The following is a 19,246-nucleotide window of genomic DNA, read 5'->3' as shown; positions in this document are numbered from 1 at the left end:
TTGGCCCCTGACTTTGTAAATTAGTTTTGACATCCTTTGAGCCACAGTGATAAAGAGTTAGTGGTAACTTAATTCCTCAGTGTAATGACTGCTTGTGTCCTGTGTGCCCGGCTTAAGTCATTTCAAGAATCCTCTGTCTGCTTACTGACCTCCTCAGCAGCCTGTGGATTACAGACATAAATCAAAACACTGGATACATGTCCTGATTTAGATAATAGTTGTTACCATAAAAGTGCTGAACTGTTTAAAATGTGGCATATTTACTTTGATTTGTTGCTTGTAATAGCTGTGTAGCTGATTATATTGAGTATTGATCTGATTTTAAATATCACTTTGAATTGGCTAGAACTGTCAGAGCAGAATTTTTCCATGAGTGGATTGCAATTATTAAAGCATGACTGACCGAGTCACACCTTCCTAATTCGAGATTATAAATCCCGGTTTTCCGTTTAAGTGTTTCTCATCATATCACCCTCTTACTCACAGAGATGCTGTAGCGTGATGTAACACTTCCAAACAAGTGTCTCATCGCTTCCATGTAAACTTCACGGTGCAAAGTCCATCCGAAGGGCATCCGGTCTCCCCAGTCCTACAAACACAAACGAATACACGGTCCGGTTATGTCCTCCGTGGGCGCCACATCCTTGACTGTTACTCTGGAAAAAAAAAATAGTAACACAGCGCGTGGATTTAGATGTTCATCGGCGCTCTCGCTGCGTCCTCCTGCAGCCACGGCGCGGGTCTGCGGCCAAACTCCGGAGACCGCCGGCTCAGTTTCACATCGCCGTCCCATTCAAGAGAAAGTAGGAATGGGAGCGCGTGACTGTGGCCCTGTGGCGACCAATCTCGGCACAATGCTGCGTGATAGGCTACAACAGGTAACTCCTGATTTGCGCTGAGTGGTCATTTAGGTTAAAACCATCATAATCCCAGCTGTTATGTACAGTGCCGTCTCTTAATTCCACTTTGGTTTGGTGTAGTTAAAATCAATTTAAATCAGGACAAGGGCCAAACATTCAGGCGCAGTGGTTCGCTGAGGCCACCTAATGGACAAAGATAACAGTTGCATCTGTGCAGGGAAAATAAGATGCATTTTAGAATGAAACAGATTTTCTGAAAGATATGGCGAGATAAAAAAAAAAGAAAAAAGATCCATTCTGCTCTGATAAACCGCACACTGCTGGTAGAAGTCCTGGCAATATGAGTGAGCGCCCTCCAACAATCGTGACACGCCAGCTGTCACCTTGCAGTGATGTAAGTACTTCTGACAGGAGGGAAAGAAACAGCTTTTACCCTTTTCCTTCACAAACATCCAACTCCATTAGATGGTTAATAGATGGTTTAAAGCCACGAGACTGAATGTAGGATGCAAACAAATTATTTAAAAAAGAAAATAACAGTTTTCTATACCTAAAAATGATCCTTTTTGTCATATTTTCCTGACAGTCTTTTGCCCTCTTATGATCTTTAATCCAAATTATGCAGCCGTAATTTACTCTCACATTAAATGCTGCGTAGAATTGGTATTTCTTTAGTATTTTAGCAGTCAATTTTGCTTTTCAAATACTGATCCCTGTCTTTCTTGTGTGCTTATCACTTCCCTCCAAAGACTGTTTAAATTTTGGCCCCAAATCCTGCAAATTAGTCAAATATCAGTGTCCTTCCCTCCTTCTGTTTATTATGATGGTTGTCAGTCCGTATGTGCTTCATTTTTTTTAATGATTTCCAGGACAACATGTTAAGATTTTAGTCCCTCCTGGTCTTTTGCTGTGACTCAGACTCCACTCTTGAATGCTGCCAGGATATGAAAGACACAGCAGAGAGTTGAAAGGTCAGAGAATAGACAGGCCAGTTGAGGTGCACCGTTGGCCTATATTTTCAGAGCGTCACTCTCCACCTGCCTCCTTCTCTGTGTTCAAAGGTGCAGCTGCTGCATGCGTCCAATATAGTTCAAAGACTTTCATGCCACACAGAGACTGTTGCTTGACTGTCAAAACCTCTGAATCTTACTTATGTTTTCTAACAAAATCATGAGCCTCTGAGCAATTTGCTGTCCAGACAGTGTAATATGACTGAAAAGACGTGAGAGAATAAGTAAGGCAAAAGTAATCTGCAGATTTTCTTTTCACCATCTACGTCAATCTCTGCATGCTCTCATGGAGGCGTGAGCTTTAGATCTTCAGATTTCTTATGTAGCTGTTAAAGTTATGACAAAACTCTTGAGTGTTTCTGGTCTGATGCGGGATGACAGGTACCCAGTCACCCGCAAAACGCACAAATGCTATGAGTAAGATGGCTGAGAGCAAAACCGTCTGTTTAAGGAAGCAGAAACCTTCGCCCTCTCTCGGCACTGCTGCATGTTTGTGAGTGCGTGTGAATATGCTACCCTGCATGTTTGTCAGACAATTATATCTGTGCAAATCTATGCATGACCGGCTTGTGTTTTTGTGTGCTTGCATACAAACATGTCAACTCTTACTGCTCTCCAGCTGGATGGAATAGATAAACTGATTCACTGTTGCTTGTTTTTTTCTTCTGCCTGTAAAACCTCTTATGTCCTTCTCAAACAGTTATGGGTGAGACAGGAGGTGGGAAATTTCAGCCTCTTCTAACCATGTCCTCTTCTCCTCCAACTCTTCCTCTTTCCACTCTTCACCTGTCATGGCCCTATGGTCATGGCATTTGTGGTGGTCAATTTCGGGAGACAGGTCACAGATGAGGATGGAGTCGAAGATTAGTTCGGAAGACTTCTTTATTGGACATGCAGCATGGTGAGAAGTTCACAGCTTGCTGGGCTGCAAAGTTCTCCAACTTCTTGAGAAAAACATAAAGCATATGTTCCATGGATCTTCCATATTATACATTCCTGTTACATAGTAGTGTGGTGGAACGTACTTTTCAGAATCAGTCACACTCCTATCTTAGGTACAATTGTTGTGCCTGGGGTGTTAGCTGACTAAACATAGGTACATACATGGATGTCAGCTGGCTAGCCGTATGTCCATACATTGAATAAACACCCATTGTTGTGATAACAATACATTACAAAAAACAACTATCATTCACCCCTACAATAGACAATAGTCCATAGATAAGTACAGAACACATGCATGCAGGTTGCCTTTAGTTCTGCTTTAAGCAACATGCCATTCGTGTCATGTGGTTAAACAGAGTTCCTCTACAAACAGCAGTATGTACATATACGTTGTCAGTTTTGCAATCATGGGTATAGTGTCGCAACAGGGTAAAACTATCTAAGCTGCTATCATAGTATGTTATGCTATGTTAGATGTGTTAATAAAATATGTTAGTAATATGTAATGTTATAAATCATAACACGTATATGAACAGGAGATATGAAAGATCTCCACACATTACAGTCTATAAACAATTTTTTTTAAAAGATTTCAAACAAACAGATTTCAAGAAAAAAATGTGCTCATATATGAAGAAATGGATGCTACACATGTCATGTGATATGTGCACTTAGTCTCTGTGGGCTCTCTTCTTCTCAATTATGTCTGTCACGCATCTTTAGAAATGAAAAGAAAAATACTTTTGCCAATATCATGATTTTTGGGCAGTCACTAATGAACTATTCACAGAACATTCAAACAAGTAATAATGATCTATGCTCTTGTCTTTAAATCTGCACATTTCATCCCTCCTTTCTCAACAAATCCCAGGCTTTTCAAGGCCCCCCTGCACTGGGGCCCTGCGTAGTCAGTCTCTCTTTCCCCCTACTACGTGTGAACTGAATGGCTTTATCACTGTCATGCTTTGTTTCTTGTGACTTATGAGTGGCACAAAAATACATCTTAAGTTGTTGCTGTTCTTGAACTTGTGTAAAATTTATATGGCCTTAATTTATTTTTTAGGACTTTTCAGCTTTATTGCTTAGTTTAAACATTCGTTAGAAAAGTCATCAAAAAGTCATCAAATGTAATAAATTACATTACTTCAATGAAGTAATTAAAATGGTAACATATATATTTAACAATGTAACTAGCAATCTGTAACCCATTAAAGTAACCTTCCCACCACAGCCACCTTGAGGTCAAACTGGGAATTATAATATTGTTATTTAAAAAAAACTGGAGGATTTAATGGACCGGAGTGGCTAGCAAAAAAAAGTTACATATAATATAATCATTTTTCGACAACGATGAAAGTTACACATTTGAGTATTAAACATCGTCGCAGTGGAATTTGAAATTAAAATGGATTTACAAAACTCAGTGAGCACATTTTAAAAGTAGTTGATTTATTCAAGGACAGCAGCACAATACTTCTGAAATAAGGTTTTTTACATTGTAAATATTACATGTCATCCAGTTGGCTTAATTACTTTCAATTACATTCGAAATCTATAGCACCAAGTCGCAACATAGGTCATTTCAGGACATGTAACACAGTGAGGTCCTTACAACAGAACCGTACAACATTATAGAGTGGAGCCCAACAATTCAACAATAATTTAGATGACTTAATAAACCATCTACATCAAAGGACTGAGTAAACCAACGATCGCATATAAAATAAATAAATAATTTAAATCAATAATATAAATAAATAGATAAAAAAGCTTTGCTTGAAAAATTCAAAATTTCAAATGCGTAAAAAAATACATATCTAAGACATTCACAGGTCATGTGTGTCATTTCATTTTACGTGAAAACTATGTGAAAATAACTTCATCAGTGCCAGCTGAAGCTGCCCAGCAGAAAACAGTGACCAGGCTTCAATCTTCATTTCTTGTTGTTCAGTTTCCTGAGGAAAGTCGAGTACTGGCCAAAAACGAGTTTGAGGTTCTTATGTGGTTTCATCTTGCACCTGCGATCACTCTAAAAGAGGACAGGAGAGGGTTTGAGGTCGAGTCACTTCTGAATGCCTACTACAGATGCAACAGTCTTACAGTAGACAGTTCTGACTGTCTATTTCATGATTTTGTTTCAAGTTATTTCTTTTGACTTACCTCTTGAGGTGCTTCCGGAGCATTTCCCTTAAGGTTATGGCATACCTCTTGACGTGCTTCCAGAGCATTTAAGTTTGCCATAAGATTCTGGAGAACAGTCTTGGCCTCTCCATTTCCCGTCACGTTGTTGAGAAGGTTCCTCAGCTCCTTACCAAAGACACCCACACAGGAGGTCTGCAGTGAAAAGGATAGGGCCCAGTCAGACTATTGTGTCAAATAAAATCGTCAACTGAACAAAATAAAACAGAGCAACAAAGCTTGGTCTAGACCATTCAAAGAAAAAGCAGTAAAAAATTGGCAATACTTACAGGAATCTTGTTCATATCCTTTCCTGGCACAAGCACTGTGTGCGGCTAGAAAAACAGAAGAATACTTATTTACTATTCAATGTGTAATGCACTTTTTTAAGTGGCAGATCATTGAGAGGGACGTGTTTGAAGCAGACACTTGCTGAAGCCACACTAAGCTAAATAAAGTGTGGTAAGATTAATTAATTGTACTTACAGATGTGAAATTGACTCTGCTCTCTTTGCAGAGCGTGCTGAGTTCGTCCAGCCGTTCTATGATCTCGTTGTTCAAGCCACAAGCCACAACAGTGTGGCAGAGGTGCAGCAGGACAAGGGCTAAAACACACTTCATCATACTGCGGCGGTGTCTCTCACTTCCTCAACAGCTTCTTTTGGTTGTCCTCAGAGTGACTACTGATGTGATCATGATCTGCAAATCTTTTTATACACAGAAGTTGGAAGGAAAAGGAAGTCGGTCATCTTTCACACCTCTCTCTCTCTTTTTTTTAAGTAATTAGAATATTGCATATTTGAAGTTTGAACAATTCATTCCATTTAAAAAAAAAAAAAATTGTATCTTTATTTCACGGTAAAAGATTTAGCACCACTGGCTTTCTTTCATCAGCAGATGTCATTTCGTCATTTTTGTTGAGAGTGGAACGCCAACAATGCTGTTTCACTGCATTCTGTAAAAAGACAGTCTTGATGAGATAAAAGGGCTCTTTCTGCAATATAAATACAATGACACCTTCAATACAGTAACAACCAACAGTATCCCTCTGAAGCAATACAAAACTTTCTTGTCATGGTGTATGGTACAGTAAAATTATTGTGAATTTTAAAAGTGACTTTTGTTGTACCATGCTGGAATTTACAACTTCTGAGTCACAAAGTGAACATGCCCCCCTTCACAGCTCCCTTGTAGCTTATGTAAAAATATTCAGTGATAGGTTACAAAATTATTTTCTATAGCTCTTCATCGCACTTATAGCAAATATATCAGTTTGCTCATTTTACACAGATACTGTGGTCTTAGAGTGGGTTTTTTCTCTGCTGATGTCACAGCAAGAAATGGTCATCGACTATATGAGCTGTTAAATTATCTCACATGTTCCACTATATATTGGTAAATGTGAAAAAAATATATCCTGTAATATGTACTCAGAACCAATAAACTGCATGACACCTAACCACCACTACAAGTGTTAGGAAGTTCATTCTAGTTCATAGGGTGGGGTGTTGTGACCAGAGACAGCATGTACTTCGAGAAAAAGGAAATGCGTTCTTGAAAAGATACCGGTATCATCTGACATTTCTTTAGTTTCTGTGGTCAAGCCCAGATGAAAATTTGGATTTAGGCTTCTAATAATTAACTTGAGGTGATGTCATGGTTTCTGTTTTGCTTTTCCCAGGTAATGCTAATGACTCATAAAATATGACAGTATGAAGTAATGTTTATTAATGGAGTTGCTAAATAGGCTGGAGGGAGTGTGGGGAGAGCACCCTCTCCCACTCCACAGTGGCATACCACACCATTAATATTCAAACCTAGGTAATGACCTAGTGTAGACTTTAACTCTTATGTTAATGGTGAGCCTGTTTCTTCTTAATTAGAAGATGAGTTTTGAAATGTATTTTTTTATTTTCTTAATGCCAGGATTGCCTTAGATCTGCTCTGGTAATTAGTTTATTCCTAATGCAATTTAATACTTCATCTTATACACGTATTACTACTAATGATGTGTTCCCTGTCATGCCAGTTAGAGCACACCAAAGCTGCAGAGGACTCATAAAACCACACTGGAAAACCTCGGCCCGCCAACTAGCAGTCAAAGGGAAAATCCTCTTAACAGACACGTTTTATGGAATCTTCTAAATGATGTAACTGCTTTATTTTAAACTCATATTTTGCATGCATTTCAGTTTTGTTTAGTTTTCTTGGTTGCTACCGTGTTTCCAGTCAGTTGTCAATGTTGTAAAGATCCTATTGACTGTGTGTTGTTGGATACTTGGCTAAATAAGCTTTATCACACAACCCAGATGTTGGCAGGTTGAGATGGACCAATTGAGTTTAATAACCTGTATATCAGGAATTTCAATAGTTTCCATTATTTTTCTGAATCCCAATGTTTACCTAAATTTGGGCCCGAAGCAAAGTGGACCAAATTGCTTGTGAATGACTGAAACTAAAAGACCTTGGTGATCAAAAGTCTGTCAGGCTGTCAGTAAAAGGAGGTAATATTAGTGAGTGCAATTTCGTTATTTGATTTTATGAGTTTGCTCAGAAAGTCATGTCAAAAGTGCAGTGTCATTACAGTTTTGTCAAACTTACAAAGTGCTGTGAACTGACCTAAGTTTGTCATTTTCTTGTGGGAAACAAACCTTAATGATTGCTGTTGAATGCAGAGATAACAATCAGAAAACAGAAACAGCAGTTTGATTTGATAAAAATAATTACTTTTTTTTATAATTTCATCACCCAACAAGTCTAAATTGTACAAAATGCATTTTTCCTAAATGTTACCTGTCACATCTTTGTGGAGCTGTGTCTTGATATGACTCACTGAGTAGTGTGGGGATATGACTGCAAGTTTTTGCAGTTGTCATCAAGGAAGTTTTTGTGGTGTCTTTGTCTTAACACCATCAGTGGATTGAGATTCGTATGAGTGTGACGATGTCTGAGGGGAAGAGCAGAGTTCTTTTTTTTTGCAAAGCAAAGTAGTGAGAGGGAAATGGTAGACAAAAATCTGCAACTGTTGGTTTGCAGTCACAATGCCCAGACCAAGTGATCTATTCAATTCTTAATGGGTGCAGACAAACACATGCGTTCTGTGATCAGCAAAAAGCAAAGGCTAGCAAATTAAAAGAAAAAAATTATAATAAGTGAAAGATAATGAATGCAGATGCCTCCACACAGGAGCACTACATGATAAAATGAAGCAGTTAACTGCCAATTATGCTCTGTAGCATTGTACAGTATAAAACTGCTGACTAGGCCCAGTTAATACTTATTTTCTATCAGGATGGATATAGAAGGGACTTTGAAGGAGGGTTCATTGTTGGGGTAGAGATCGCAGTAGCATCAGTCACAGAGACTGCTCAACTGGCCAGCGTTTCACCAGGAACATTGATCACAGTCACATTTAGATCTACGGAAAAGACTTCAGTAGACAGTGTTGGAAATTGTGGTTGATGGTGCACATTTGCTGAATGTGGTATTTGTGCAATGGTACGATATCTGAAGAAAAACAGAAGAGCGGCTCTTCAGGAAACTGAGGATGTCAGTGCAGGACATGATCAGACTGTCAGCAGGAACTGTCAGTCGACAGAGAGGGATGTTATAGGAAGGCTGCAAGGTCTGAACCCTTCATTACAAAGGCAAATGCACAGTTGAGAGTTCAGTGGTGCGAAAGCCGAGATATGAAAAACAGTGATGTTCACTCATCTTCATATCAGATGAGTTCTTCACTATATTCTTGACAAGTGGGCAAGTATGGTTTACACCAAGAGAACGGTACAGGCTCGAATGCTTGACCCCTGAAGGGGGGGGGGGGTCTTACTGTGGAAAAGCAGCAACCCACTATGATGACACCCATTGGTTTGTGAACTGCTGTTTTAAAACCTTTTGGCTGTCGCCATTTTGGTACGAGTAATCAATGAATGGTTTGATGAGTATGAAAACTAATGTGAATCATTTGCCCTCGCAGTCATCAGATCTCAATCTAATTGGGCAGTTAAGGGAGGTTTTGGACTTACAACACTCTTCATTACCATCATCAAAATATTAACTGAGGTGATATCTTTTGGAATAATGGCGTTCCAGAGACTTGTACAATCAATGCCCATGCAGTCACACTGAAGCTGTTCAATCAGCATGTGGTTGCCCAGCACCTTATCAAGACAATATATTTTGGTTTTTCCTTTCATTTGCCACCCGTGTGTTTCTACCCCTTGTGTGGTGATCTAAGGAAAATATTGTTTGCTTTGGATTTCCGTGTAGTATTAGCTCATGGAAAAATGACTGTGTGTGTGTGGGGGTATGTGTGTTTGATGTCTCCGAGTGGGACCTTTTATGTTGTACTGCTTGTAAATGCAATGTGGGTGAACTTGAGAATGCTGACTACAAATGCAGAAGATTTCTGTCGACTCAGGAAAGATCGTGTGTTGATAAACTGATTCTTACATTTCCGCTCAGAGAACATTTACTTTAAATGTGGCAACTGAACCTTTAGGTGTGGAAATGTCCTTTTGAGAAGAAATGAGGCTTTTAACTTTTTTTATTCATGATGTCACTTTAATAAGGAGGAGCCAACAACAATTTAAGTTTTCTAAATAAGTGGGTAGGTAGATGGATATTTGCCTTTGAAAGACAAAAAGCCCATCAACATTTTTCAGCTTTGCAAGACAAAAAACCTACTTGTGTATCGGAGGCAAGCTAGAAAGAGTGCACAATATTAGTTAAGCCATCATTTCTGTAACTTAATGTAATCATTTAAGTAGCTCCAGTAGATATGCAGTTAACAAATTGGGAAAAAAAGAGCATGATATATTAAGGGTTAAACATATCCAATGCTAATGCTTATACATACGAGGTCACTGAATGGTTTCATGAGGCATTGAAGCTGTTCTGGTGGCTCATAACAAAACAACATCTTACTAAGGCATTTTATGGTGGTTCTATGGAGGGATGCACAATGATATCAGCATGTCATCGGAATAAAGGCTTTAAGACGTAATATCGGCATCAGCGATATGACAGGCCAATAAAAAGGCGCTTTAATTTTGCCTAAATACTTGATTCTTGACTAAATGCTTGACATCATGTCCCCGGTGCAAAGGTGCTATATGTTGTGGAGTCAAAGAGGGTGCACAAAGTCTTTCGTTTTCCTGGTCATCAAGTGACCATTTCCCATTTATGTTTATATTAATTATTTATCTCAAAGCTAACTGGCAGATAACATACCTTTAAAGGATTGGATGAAGTTATGAAAACTATTTATTTTATTTTGCTCATTTCAAACAAAGGTGCACTTACAGTCAAGCTTCTATTTTGAGTTCTGTTTGTAAATACATATCTCTTGATTTTTATCCTTCACAACATTAGTCACAATATTAGACATTATCACAATATCTGTGGCCAGCTACACCACATATTTCCTTTGATCAATCAAATGCATACTTTCTTTTATCTCACTTTGAAGCAAAGAAAAGCTGTTTCACTTCATGTATAATGACAGAGCACTAAACTATGACAGAATAAAATGTATATAATGAAGCATTATGAAATCAATATGTAAGTTTGAGAATCCAAATTGAACTCTTTTAACTGATGATGCAATCAAGTATATATTAGATGTAATATACAACGTAATAACTCATTGCTGGTGCTATTTTAAACACTATGAATACAAGGTCAAACTTATTTTGTACAATATTTTCAAATGAATTCATCTTTTATCAAATTCTCCAGTGAGATCTATTCATCTTTACTGACATCTGACATCAGCTCAGGCGGAGCAGGACGGCTCACTCTCTCTGGCCCCACCAAGTGGCTGAGCATCATCCAGCAGTAAACCAACTCACTTCAACCTCTTGGTGTGTAAATGTTCTGTCAGACAGACACCAAGTCCAGTTGGTTCAGTTCCAAAAGCATAAAACAAGGCACTTAAAAATGTTTACCAACCACTAAGGTACCTTTATTTAACACTGCTGGTCATTGTGATGTACTTTTTTTTTTTTTTTAAGGATGAAAACGTTTTTAGCCCTTTTCCTTCAATGCTTTCAGTGTGACGGTCAGTCCTCCAGCATCGCAGAGCTGAAACTCTTCCACCAGAGCTTCATCGTGTGGCTGCTGAGGAGCAGCAGCGTGGACAAGGTGTGCTACATCTTCTTTTTCCTCGTCTTCCTCAAAGTCATCCGGATATTCAACTTGTTCTGAAGCGTCAGGAGCCTCCGGAAATACTGTAAGAGAGGAAGCATCTGCTGAGTTGCCAAACAAAAATGTATAACAATATAAGAAGGTTTTATTAGGCAAACGATAGGTTAATATGAGAGTGGTTTTTTTTAGTTCTTTTTTTATTTATTTTTAATCATAAACTAATTTCGAAACAGAACAATTGTTAATATCTTAGTCACATAGTTTTAAACATCACGTTTTCAACATGTTGGTTTTGAATATTACACATTTAAAACACTGGTAATGTCGAGCTATCCCTCGTTTGTCTCTATACGGTTTAGTCTGTAACTTTTTGATTAGCTTATCAATAAGATGTCAGAAAGGAGAGAACAACGTCTCTCTGGTTCCCTGGAAACGATGGCGGCATCTTCAAATCGCTTGTTTTGTCCAATTAGCTGTTCAGAACTCAAAGATAATCAATTTACAATCATTAATAGGAAACAAAAAAAAACAAGATACCCCGACATTTGAGAGGCTGAAACAGAGAATGGTTGAACTTTCTCTTTAAAAAAAGGAGATACGCTGAATTGGTTTTAAAATTGTTGAGAGGAATTGCTTCAGCGCTGGTCTGCAATAGTTTTTTTCCCCCCGTCAGTTGAGAGTCCCGAATAGCGGATGAGATTATTCATGTGTCTCAGTGTTGGTGTTTGTAGAAATGTTTGTCTTTTAACAGGTTAAAAGGCAAACATTTATTTCTGGGGAGAACATTTTAAGGCCTTTGGTATTTTATCACAGCAGTTTATCATCTGCATGGAGTGGAGATTTAGTACATTGTTTGTGGACTGAAACATCTGAAGATGTAGTTTGCGTCAATTTAGAGTTTAAAATAAGTTTTGAGAGTTTAATCCAGAAACTTCTTGAGGCAACAAGTTATTCAAGAAACGAACACTGCACCTGCCTTTTAGCTCAACTTACTTACTACTTTTTGATTGAAATTTCACATTAAAAATATCGGATTCACTTACTGAAATAAAACAGGGTTTAATCTTATATTCTAAGAGCGATTTCCTCTTTGAACATCTCTGACGAAGTGAAATTATCCAATAATTTTACAATAAAAGCAAAAATCAAAAATAGGCCTAAAACTGAAGACACAGATCTGTATTACAGAACTTTTTCTCACTGCCCAATTTATCTGTCACATTTATTTTCTTACTCTACAGAGGTTCACTCTTATTACCACTGCGAGATGACTTTCATGCCCTATTTCTATTTCTACATTACCGACTGAGTCAGCAGAACTGCTCCTCATCGCAGACCCCGAGTGTCTGCTGCGTTCCTCTTGAGAGGACGTACTTCCATCTTCATCGAAGTCCTCGGGATAGTTACTCGTAGCATCTTCCTCCTCTCCATCACTGGAGCTGGCCTCCAAACCGTGCTCTCTCTCTTCCAATGAGCAGCTCTGACTGAGAAAGCCTGGCCCCAGTGTTGTTGTGTGTTTTACCTCTATATTAATATCAGGCACAGGAGAACCACCTGTCTCTCTCTTTTTGATGGATTCGAGGTGACCTTGGACGTCGGTGCTGCTCAGTATCCACGCGGCACTCGGCCTGTTTTCTGGATTGAGGCTGAGCAGTCTCTGGATCAAAGAGGAGATGCAGTCCGAGTACGTGTCGGGAACAGGGTCGTACTCTCCTTTGGTGATCTTGTAGAACAGACTCAGGAGGTTTGTGGCTGCAAAGGGAGGCCTGAGGGTGCAGATTTCGTACAGGAGACAACCGAGACCCCAGATGTCGGACGTACAGCTGTAGGGGACGTCCTGGCAAAGCTCGGGACTGAGGTAGCTGGGTGTCCCCACGCACGTGGACGCCATGTCAGCTGTGTTGGTCATTATCTTGGATATGCCAAAGTCCCCCAACTTCACCACTCCTTGCTTCGTCAGCAGCACGTTGGAGGTTTTGATGTCTCTGTGGAGTATTTTGGCCCTGTGTATATAATGTACAGCCATGGTAACCTGCACAAACCACCCCATCACCGTGTCCTCTGTGAAAAACTCCTGCGGTTTCCTCTCTTTTACTTTGTCGTCTAATGTCCCGCCGTCACAGTAGTTCATCACGATGTAAATGAACCCGTCGTCGGAGTTGACAAAGGCGTCGCTGCACTTCACGACGTGACGGTGCTCCAGCCTCCGGAGGATCTCCGCCTCCTGAAGGATGGCCCTCTGTGTCTTCGCCGTCCCCGTGCTCTCCACTTTGATCCTCTTCACCGCGCACAGGCTCCTCCGCTCCACGTGCCTCATGAGGAACACGTCTGCTGCTCCCCCCCTGCCCAGCCTCAAAACCCTCTCGTACTTCTCCATGTTTTGTCCGGAGCCGACGAATAAGGTCGTTTTTAATGAGTAAAAACGGGGTGAGCCGCGCTTCGCCACCTGTCGTACGTCAGGGGGCCGTTTGTGTTCATTGCCGTTGCCACGGTGACGCCGTGACGCCGTGGCAACTTTTGACAGTTTAATATTTTGTGTGAAATAACCTTTTTTGCTAGTGACGGAGGTGAGAAATATGTCTTTTTAATTCATTTTAATTAACATTAAAAAATAAGGGTAATTGAGTGATGCTGAGCTGCAAAAAACAACAACAAAAAAAAAACATTTGAGTTAATAATGACACTTTGACGTAAGCTAAAGGAAAACAAGCAAGATGGCGATGTTGTGAGATCATAATTTAATTTATTATGACTGTGGTTGGACTATCTGTTTTTAACGCCCATTTACCGACCGGTTGTTTTTTTTTGTGTGTCGTTTTATTGTCCGTGTTGTGTTTGTTTTAGATTGTGTCATATTTTCGCTACCGTTTATGCTTGCGTGCTTTTAACTACTTAATCACTCGTTTTGCATGGGCTGCTGTTGTTCTGTATGGTGCAGCAACTCCCTTTAGTCTAACTAACAGGTGTCCAATAGCCTACATCTATGGCATTTTACTGTTTTATTAATGAGTCTGTCAAATAAATAACATGTGCCTGTAAAATAAACAACATTAGGCTATAAGTAAATGAAAAATATTGTAAAGGCGCGTTGATCAGACACCGACACTGCCAGTAAAAGGACTAAAAAAAAGAGTGTGGATTATCATTGATATGACACAAGGTGCGGCCCATCTATCCCAGGATTAAATTCAACATATTTAGATGCTTACCTTGCCCCATTTTATGAAACGCGATATGACATTTTGGGTTCAGTACACTAGGCGGCGTGTGGCTGTTAATTGGCTGTAATCTACCAATAACCACCAAAGAAGAAGAAACATTTGCGCTCTTTGCGCAGGTTACTGCGCAGGTTTATCACAACACAGCGGGATTTCCTCTTTACTTTTACTTTAATTGTTTCGCTTACGTAAATCTGAAATGCCACCAAAGGGAAAAGGTGGAAAGGGTGGTAAAGGTTAGTGGCCCATACATTTTGTATACATTTTATTTTACATTTTGTTCGCTAAAATTTAAAATGTATTTATATCTTGTTATCGTGCAGGAGCTGCTTCAGGGAGTGCAGACGCTGACAAGAAAGAAAAAGCCCCGAAGGGAGGCACTGCTGTGAAGGTAATGTTAATACTTATAATACATATTATGATACGTTTGAGCCAAAGGGGGGTTTTTAGCAGACGACTGGTGATATTGTTGTCTCTTCCCACCACAAAGAGACTCTTGGGTTGAGGAGATGGAAGATGAATTCGTGGACGAGCTGGATTTTGTACTTCGTGATAAAACGTGTACAAATCACTTATTGCTGTGTACTATAACATACACACATTATGTTGTCATTTTTAGGTTACTTGACTGCAGTGATTATCTGTCTTATCTTATAGATTTCTTGAGCGATTGTTTATTTTTCCCTTTGATGTTTTCTTTCCTGGCACACCTTAACATTTCACTCAGAAATAATGAGGACACGCTAAACCTATTTTTTTGTTAGATTCAGAGAGACACGCAGTTCTTTCCGGATTCAGTTCATTATGGCTGCATGAACAGAGTTGGGTCACAGAGGAAGAAGAGGAAGAGCCAGCTTCTGAGATCTAACCGTTGGTCGGTGTCTACAGGGACAATAAATGGTCGTAGACTGCATCCAAACCGTTGTTCATCACTGAAAAGTCTAACTGCTTTCGCCAGGTTCGACACATCCTCTGTGAAAAACATGGAAAGTGCATGGAGGCGATGGAGAAACTGAAGGCCGGAGTGCGTTTCAGCGAAGTCGCGTCACAATACAGTGAAGACAAAGCTCGACAAGGGGTAAACGCACGCACTCACAATCAGTGCGGTCTTGGTTTCGTCTTTTTTCATGACTGTCTATTGCTTGATACAACTTATCACACCCGGTATTAACCATATTCTCTGACTGTGATGGTTGCATTACTGACGATTTATTAAATTGCATGTGGCTTGGATGAGGTCACTGTTGTAACCATATGCAGTAAAAACGTTTATTAAGGCTTGTTTATGACATGAGAGAGGATTAATATGATTTCCAGGCCTGAACCTCATGCTGAGTGTGTTTACTTGGACAGGAGGTTTTGATCATATTTGAGATGTGGTGTTTACATGGAGGACAAAGATTTGGTGATTATTTATCCCCATGCACATGACCAGTAGTATTCCAGTGACTGTTTACTGCGTGATATTTCCCTGTGTTGTTTACAACACAAGCTGGCAGTTATGAAAGTGTTAATCTGATTTGACTGTGTCTGTTGAGAATGAGACCACTTTGGTTTATAAAGGAATTAGCACTTTTAAAATGCCACAGACTTGAGCAGGGCGGTGTTTTGATGATTTCTCCCATCTAAACTACCAAGAAAATATAATTCTTTCACCACCAAAAGACAAAACTCTGTTTCTTCAACATCCTGATGAAGCACTCTGGTTGCTGCCTTAGTTTCTGTTATGTCTACACGCTGAAGCAAGCACATACGCACGCAGTTGGCAGCAGTCAGAAACCTGGATAAGACTGATAAATACAACAGTATCCTGTTTTTCTTTCAGAGTACTCCAGCCTGGTTTCTTAAGGCCGGGATAAAGGCTTATATGGGTTTCTGAAATTGGGATGTTGATATGTGCAAACACAGAAACAGGACACTTCCAAACCCGATCACACCCGGAGTACTCAAGTCCATGTAAACACACTGCATGGGTGATGAATAATAATTATTAGCTGTCCTGTTATTCACAGAAGTGCAGTCTCCTGCTTATTCACACCTGTTTCCCTCCAGAACACCTGTACTGGTGTGTTCAGTGGAGATCAGGGTGCTACTCAGGAACATCACATGAGTATTAGAGCTGTTAGTCATTGACATGGAAACACGTTTTTACCTCTCATCCTAACCTGTTACATATTTATAACTGGTACCTGGGGCTGTAAAAAGATCAGTTTCTGTTCTCAGTATAGTGAAGCCTTTCAACTCTTTTGCTGTTTTACGGGCTTGGTACCCATATTAGGCCCATCCTATATGTTTTATTCATGACTCTTATGTTCCCGACAGGGTGATCTGGGCTGGATGACGCGAGGATCGATGGTCGGACCTTTCCAGGACGCAGCATTCGCCCTTCCTGTTAGTTCCATGGATAAACCTGTCTACACAGACCCTCCGGTCAAGACAAAATTTGGGTACCACATCATAATGGTAGAGGGGAAAAAATAGCATGGGACAGCTCAGTGCTTGAAATTAGGACACACAACTGCTCCTGTGTGCTACATTGTGGAAGGTTTAAGAATAAATACAGGAAATGATCCAGGTGTGGAATACTGTCCGGTTTTGCCTTTGTTGAAAACACACCACCGTACTGACAGTTCAACCTGAGGGAATGTTCCTTCATGATTCACTTTTACATTCACTGGATTTTCACTTTCAGTTTGATGATGTTTGTGGAACTAAAACCACAAAACAGCCAAATAAATGCATTTTTGTTAATGCAGTACAAAATGTGTGAGGTTGGTTTGTGTGTGTATGAGAGAGTGACTTTGTGAAAAAAGTTACCATTACATCTCTGATGGCAAAACCAAAATGCTTTAGAGGCAGGAAACATGAGTTATTAACGAGGTGTAAAGTTCCTGTTTCTGATACACTGCATCGCGGAGATAAGCTACGGTTAGTTACTTGCGACAGCTAACGGCAAACTAATGGTTGTTTTGATTACAGGTACATTTGCTGATTAGTTTCTCCAGTTAGATACATGTCTAAGTAGTGAAAAATGCCCATCAAAGTCCAACATGATTCCATCAAATGTTATCCAACCTGCAAACCTGAAGTGTGTAGTGCACAAGACAAACAGAAAGACAGCAGAGTCTCACAATGGAGAGGCTGTGACGACGACATCTTCTCAAACAACAGTGGTCTAATATCAGGAATTGTTTCAGCTTCAGATTAAATAATTTCTGCTTTTTATGCCACGATGCTGATGACAGCAGTGGCCAGAAGCATTACGTTTTCGGTTTTGTCTTGTTATGTGTCTGTCCCATTCTTGTGAACCTGACATCTGTGAAAGGCTTTAAGGAATTTAAAAAAAAAAAATGGCACAAACATTCACTTGGACGCAACAATAAGCGATCAGGTTTTGGTTTTCAAAGTTCACAATGACTTCACAAACACATTTTTGGCCATAACTCAAGAATTCACAAACTAATAATGACAACATTTCACACCAATCTCTATATGAATAAGACGATGGAATTTTCTATCCAAAGAGTATAAGGTGAACATCCCTGTGATGGCATATTGGTAAAAGCACTTTTCTAACCTTCTGTGTCCATTGTTTCTTTCTCTGCTGTCGGGTTGAAGATGTGTGTGAGGCATCCACGTTGTAGAATATGTAGCTTCTTTCATATTTGAAGTGTTGTCTATTGTCAAGGCCTCAACTCTGTTTTTATCAGAATCAGTTCTATTGGCCAAGTAGCTATGTGACTACATACAATACAAGAAATGTCTCTGTTTTTGTTTCTCTTAATGAATTTACACACTAATAGAGTAGACATGCAGCACAAGAACAACAAAGCTTAATTCAATTTCCTTCATATGTCCTCAAAAATACAGTTAACAATTTAAGTCTTCACTTTATCTTGGATGTAAACTCCAATTTGAACACCCCCTTGAACGACTACAGCCCCCCCCCCCCCCCCCCCCAATAGTCTAGTGTACACTTCTCTGGTAGCAAAAGGACATCTTGAATACTTCCAGTTTTAGTTATCAAGGTCAAACCAAGTACATAATGCAAACCATTAGATTTAATCTCTGGTATCACTTCGCTGTGGTCTGCTGGGGGAGCAGCATTGGAGCCGGTGACACCAACAGACTTAACAAACTGGTTAAGAAGGCCGGCTCCATCATCGGCTGCAAACTGGACAGCCTGGAAAAGGTAGTGGAGAGGAGGACGCTGAGGAAACTATTATCCATATTGGATAATCCTGTCCACCCTCTCCACCACCTGCTGCAGGGACAGAGGAGAACTTTCTCCAAAAGACTCCTCCAGCTCCACTGTCACAAGGACAGATACAGGAGATCATTCCTGATACAGGAGATCATTCCCGATACAGGAGATCATTCCCGACACAGGAGATCATTTCTGATACAGGAGATCATTCCTGATACAGGAGATCATTCCCGACACAGGAGATCATTCCCGACACAGGAGATCATTCCCGATACAGGAGATCATTCCCGACACAGGAGATCATTTCTGATGCAGGAGATCATTCCTGCCGACCGCAATAAGACTGTGTTCTTGGTTGTTTGTATATAATATATATAGATATATACTGTACTGTATATACTGTATATACTGTGCATTTTATATTTAATATTTTTTACTGCTATTTTATTGCTTTCTATTATTCTATTATTATCTTATTGCTTCCTGTATGCTGCTGTAGCGAAAAAAATGTCCCCTCGGGGATTAATAAAGTACCTAACCTAACCTAACCTAACCTAACCTAACCTAACCTATTGTGGACTGTGACGACCCAGCCAGGTGTGGCGGGGCCCTGACCTCCAGGCCGCCAGGCGGCAGCAGCGCTCACGCGGCCGATGACAGCGCAGCATCAGGAAAAGACAG

General features: G+C 39.9%; 2 protein-coding genes across 3 annotated transcripts; one reads left to right on the top strand and one right to left on the bottom strand.

Moving 5' to 3' along the window:
* Positions 1–9,569: 9,569 nt before the first annotated feature.
* On the bottom strand, positions 9,570–14,376 carry nek12 (NIMA-related kinase 12). Of its 2 annotated transcripts, none has more exons than XM_069171371.1 (3): positions 14,350–14,376; positions 12,443–13,776; positions 9,570–11,223 (listed from the first exon to the last, which is right to left on the bottom strand). In XM_069171371.1, exons 2-3 carry the CDS (start codon positions 13,515–13,517, stop codon positions 11,021–11,023), a joined length of 1,278 nt encoding a protein of 425 aa, XP_069027472.1. In that variant the 5' UTR covers positions 13,518–13,776; positions 14,350–14,376; the 3' UTR covers positions 9,570–11,020. The 2 variants fall into 2 exon arrangements, with proteins under 2 accessions (XP_069027472.1, XP_069027473.1); XM_069171372.1 differs by having other exon boundaries at positions 11,046–11,223; positions 12,447–13,776.
* pin4 (protein (peptidylprolyl cis/trans isomerase) NIMA-interacting, 4 (parvulin)) lies at positions 13,819–17,543 on the top strand. Its single transcript, XM_069171373.1, has 4 exons — positions 13,819–14,594; positions 14,682–14,749; positions 15,317–15,436; positions 16,681–17,543. Exons 1-4 carry the CDS (start codon positions 14,558–14,560, stop codon positions 16,837–16,839), a joined length of 384 nt encoding a protein of 127 aa, XP_069027474.1. The 5' UTR covers positions 13,819–14,557; the 3' UTR covers positions 16,840–17,543.
* Positions 17,544–19,246: the final 1,703 nt, after the last annotated feature.

This window comes from Embiotoca jacksoni, unplaced genomic scaffold, assembly GCF_022577435.1.
Source record: "Embiotoca jacksoni isolate LCO1_2020_lvr unplaced genomic scaffold, fEmbJac1.0.p SCAF_5, whole genome shotgun sequence".
Classification (NCBI taxonomy): Eukaryota; Metazoa; Chordata; class Actinopteri; family Embiotocidae; genus Embiotoca; species Embiotoca jacksoni.
This window is presented reverse-complemented; position numbering and strand designations above follow the sequence as displayed.

Coding starts and splice junctions, on each gene's coding strand:
- nek12 (XM_069171371.1), bottom strand. CDS start 13,517: ATGGAGAAGTACGAGAGGGTTTTGAGGCTGGGCAGGGGGGGAGCAGCA. Junction 11,224..12,442: donor CAGTTCTGCTGACTCAGTCG/GTAATGTAGAAA, acceptor CCTCTCTTACAG/TATTTCCGGAGGCTCCTGAC.
- pin4 (XM_069171373.1), top strand. CDS start 14,558: ATGCCACCAAAGGGAAAAGGTGGAAAGGGTGGTAAAG. Junction 14,595..14,681: donor AGGTGGAAAGGGTGGTAAAG/GTTAGTGGCCCA, acceptor GTTATCGTGCAG/GAGCTGCTTCAGGGAGTGCA. Junction 15,437..16,680: donor AAGACAAAGCTCGACAAGGG/GTAAACGCACGC, acceptor TGTTCCCGACAG/GGTGATCTGGGCTGGATGAC.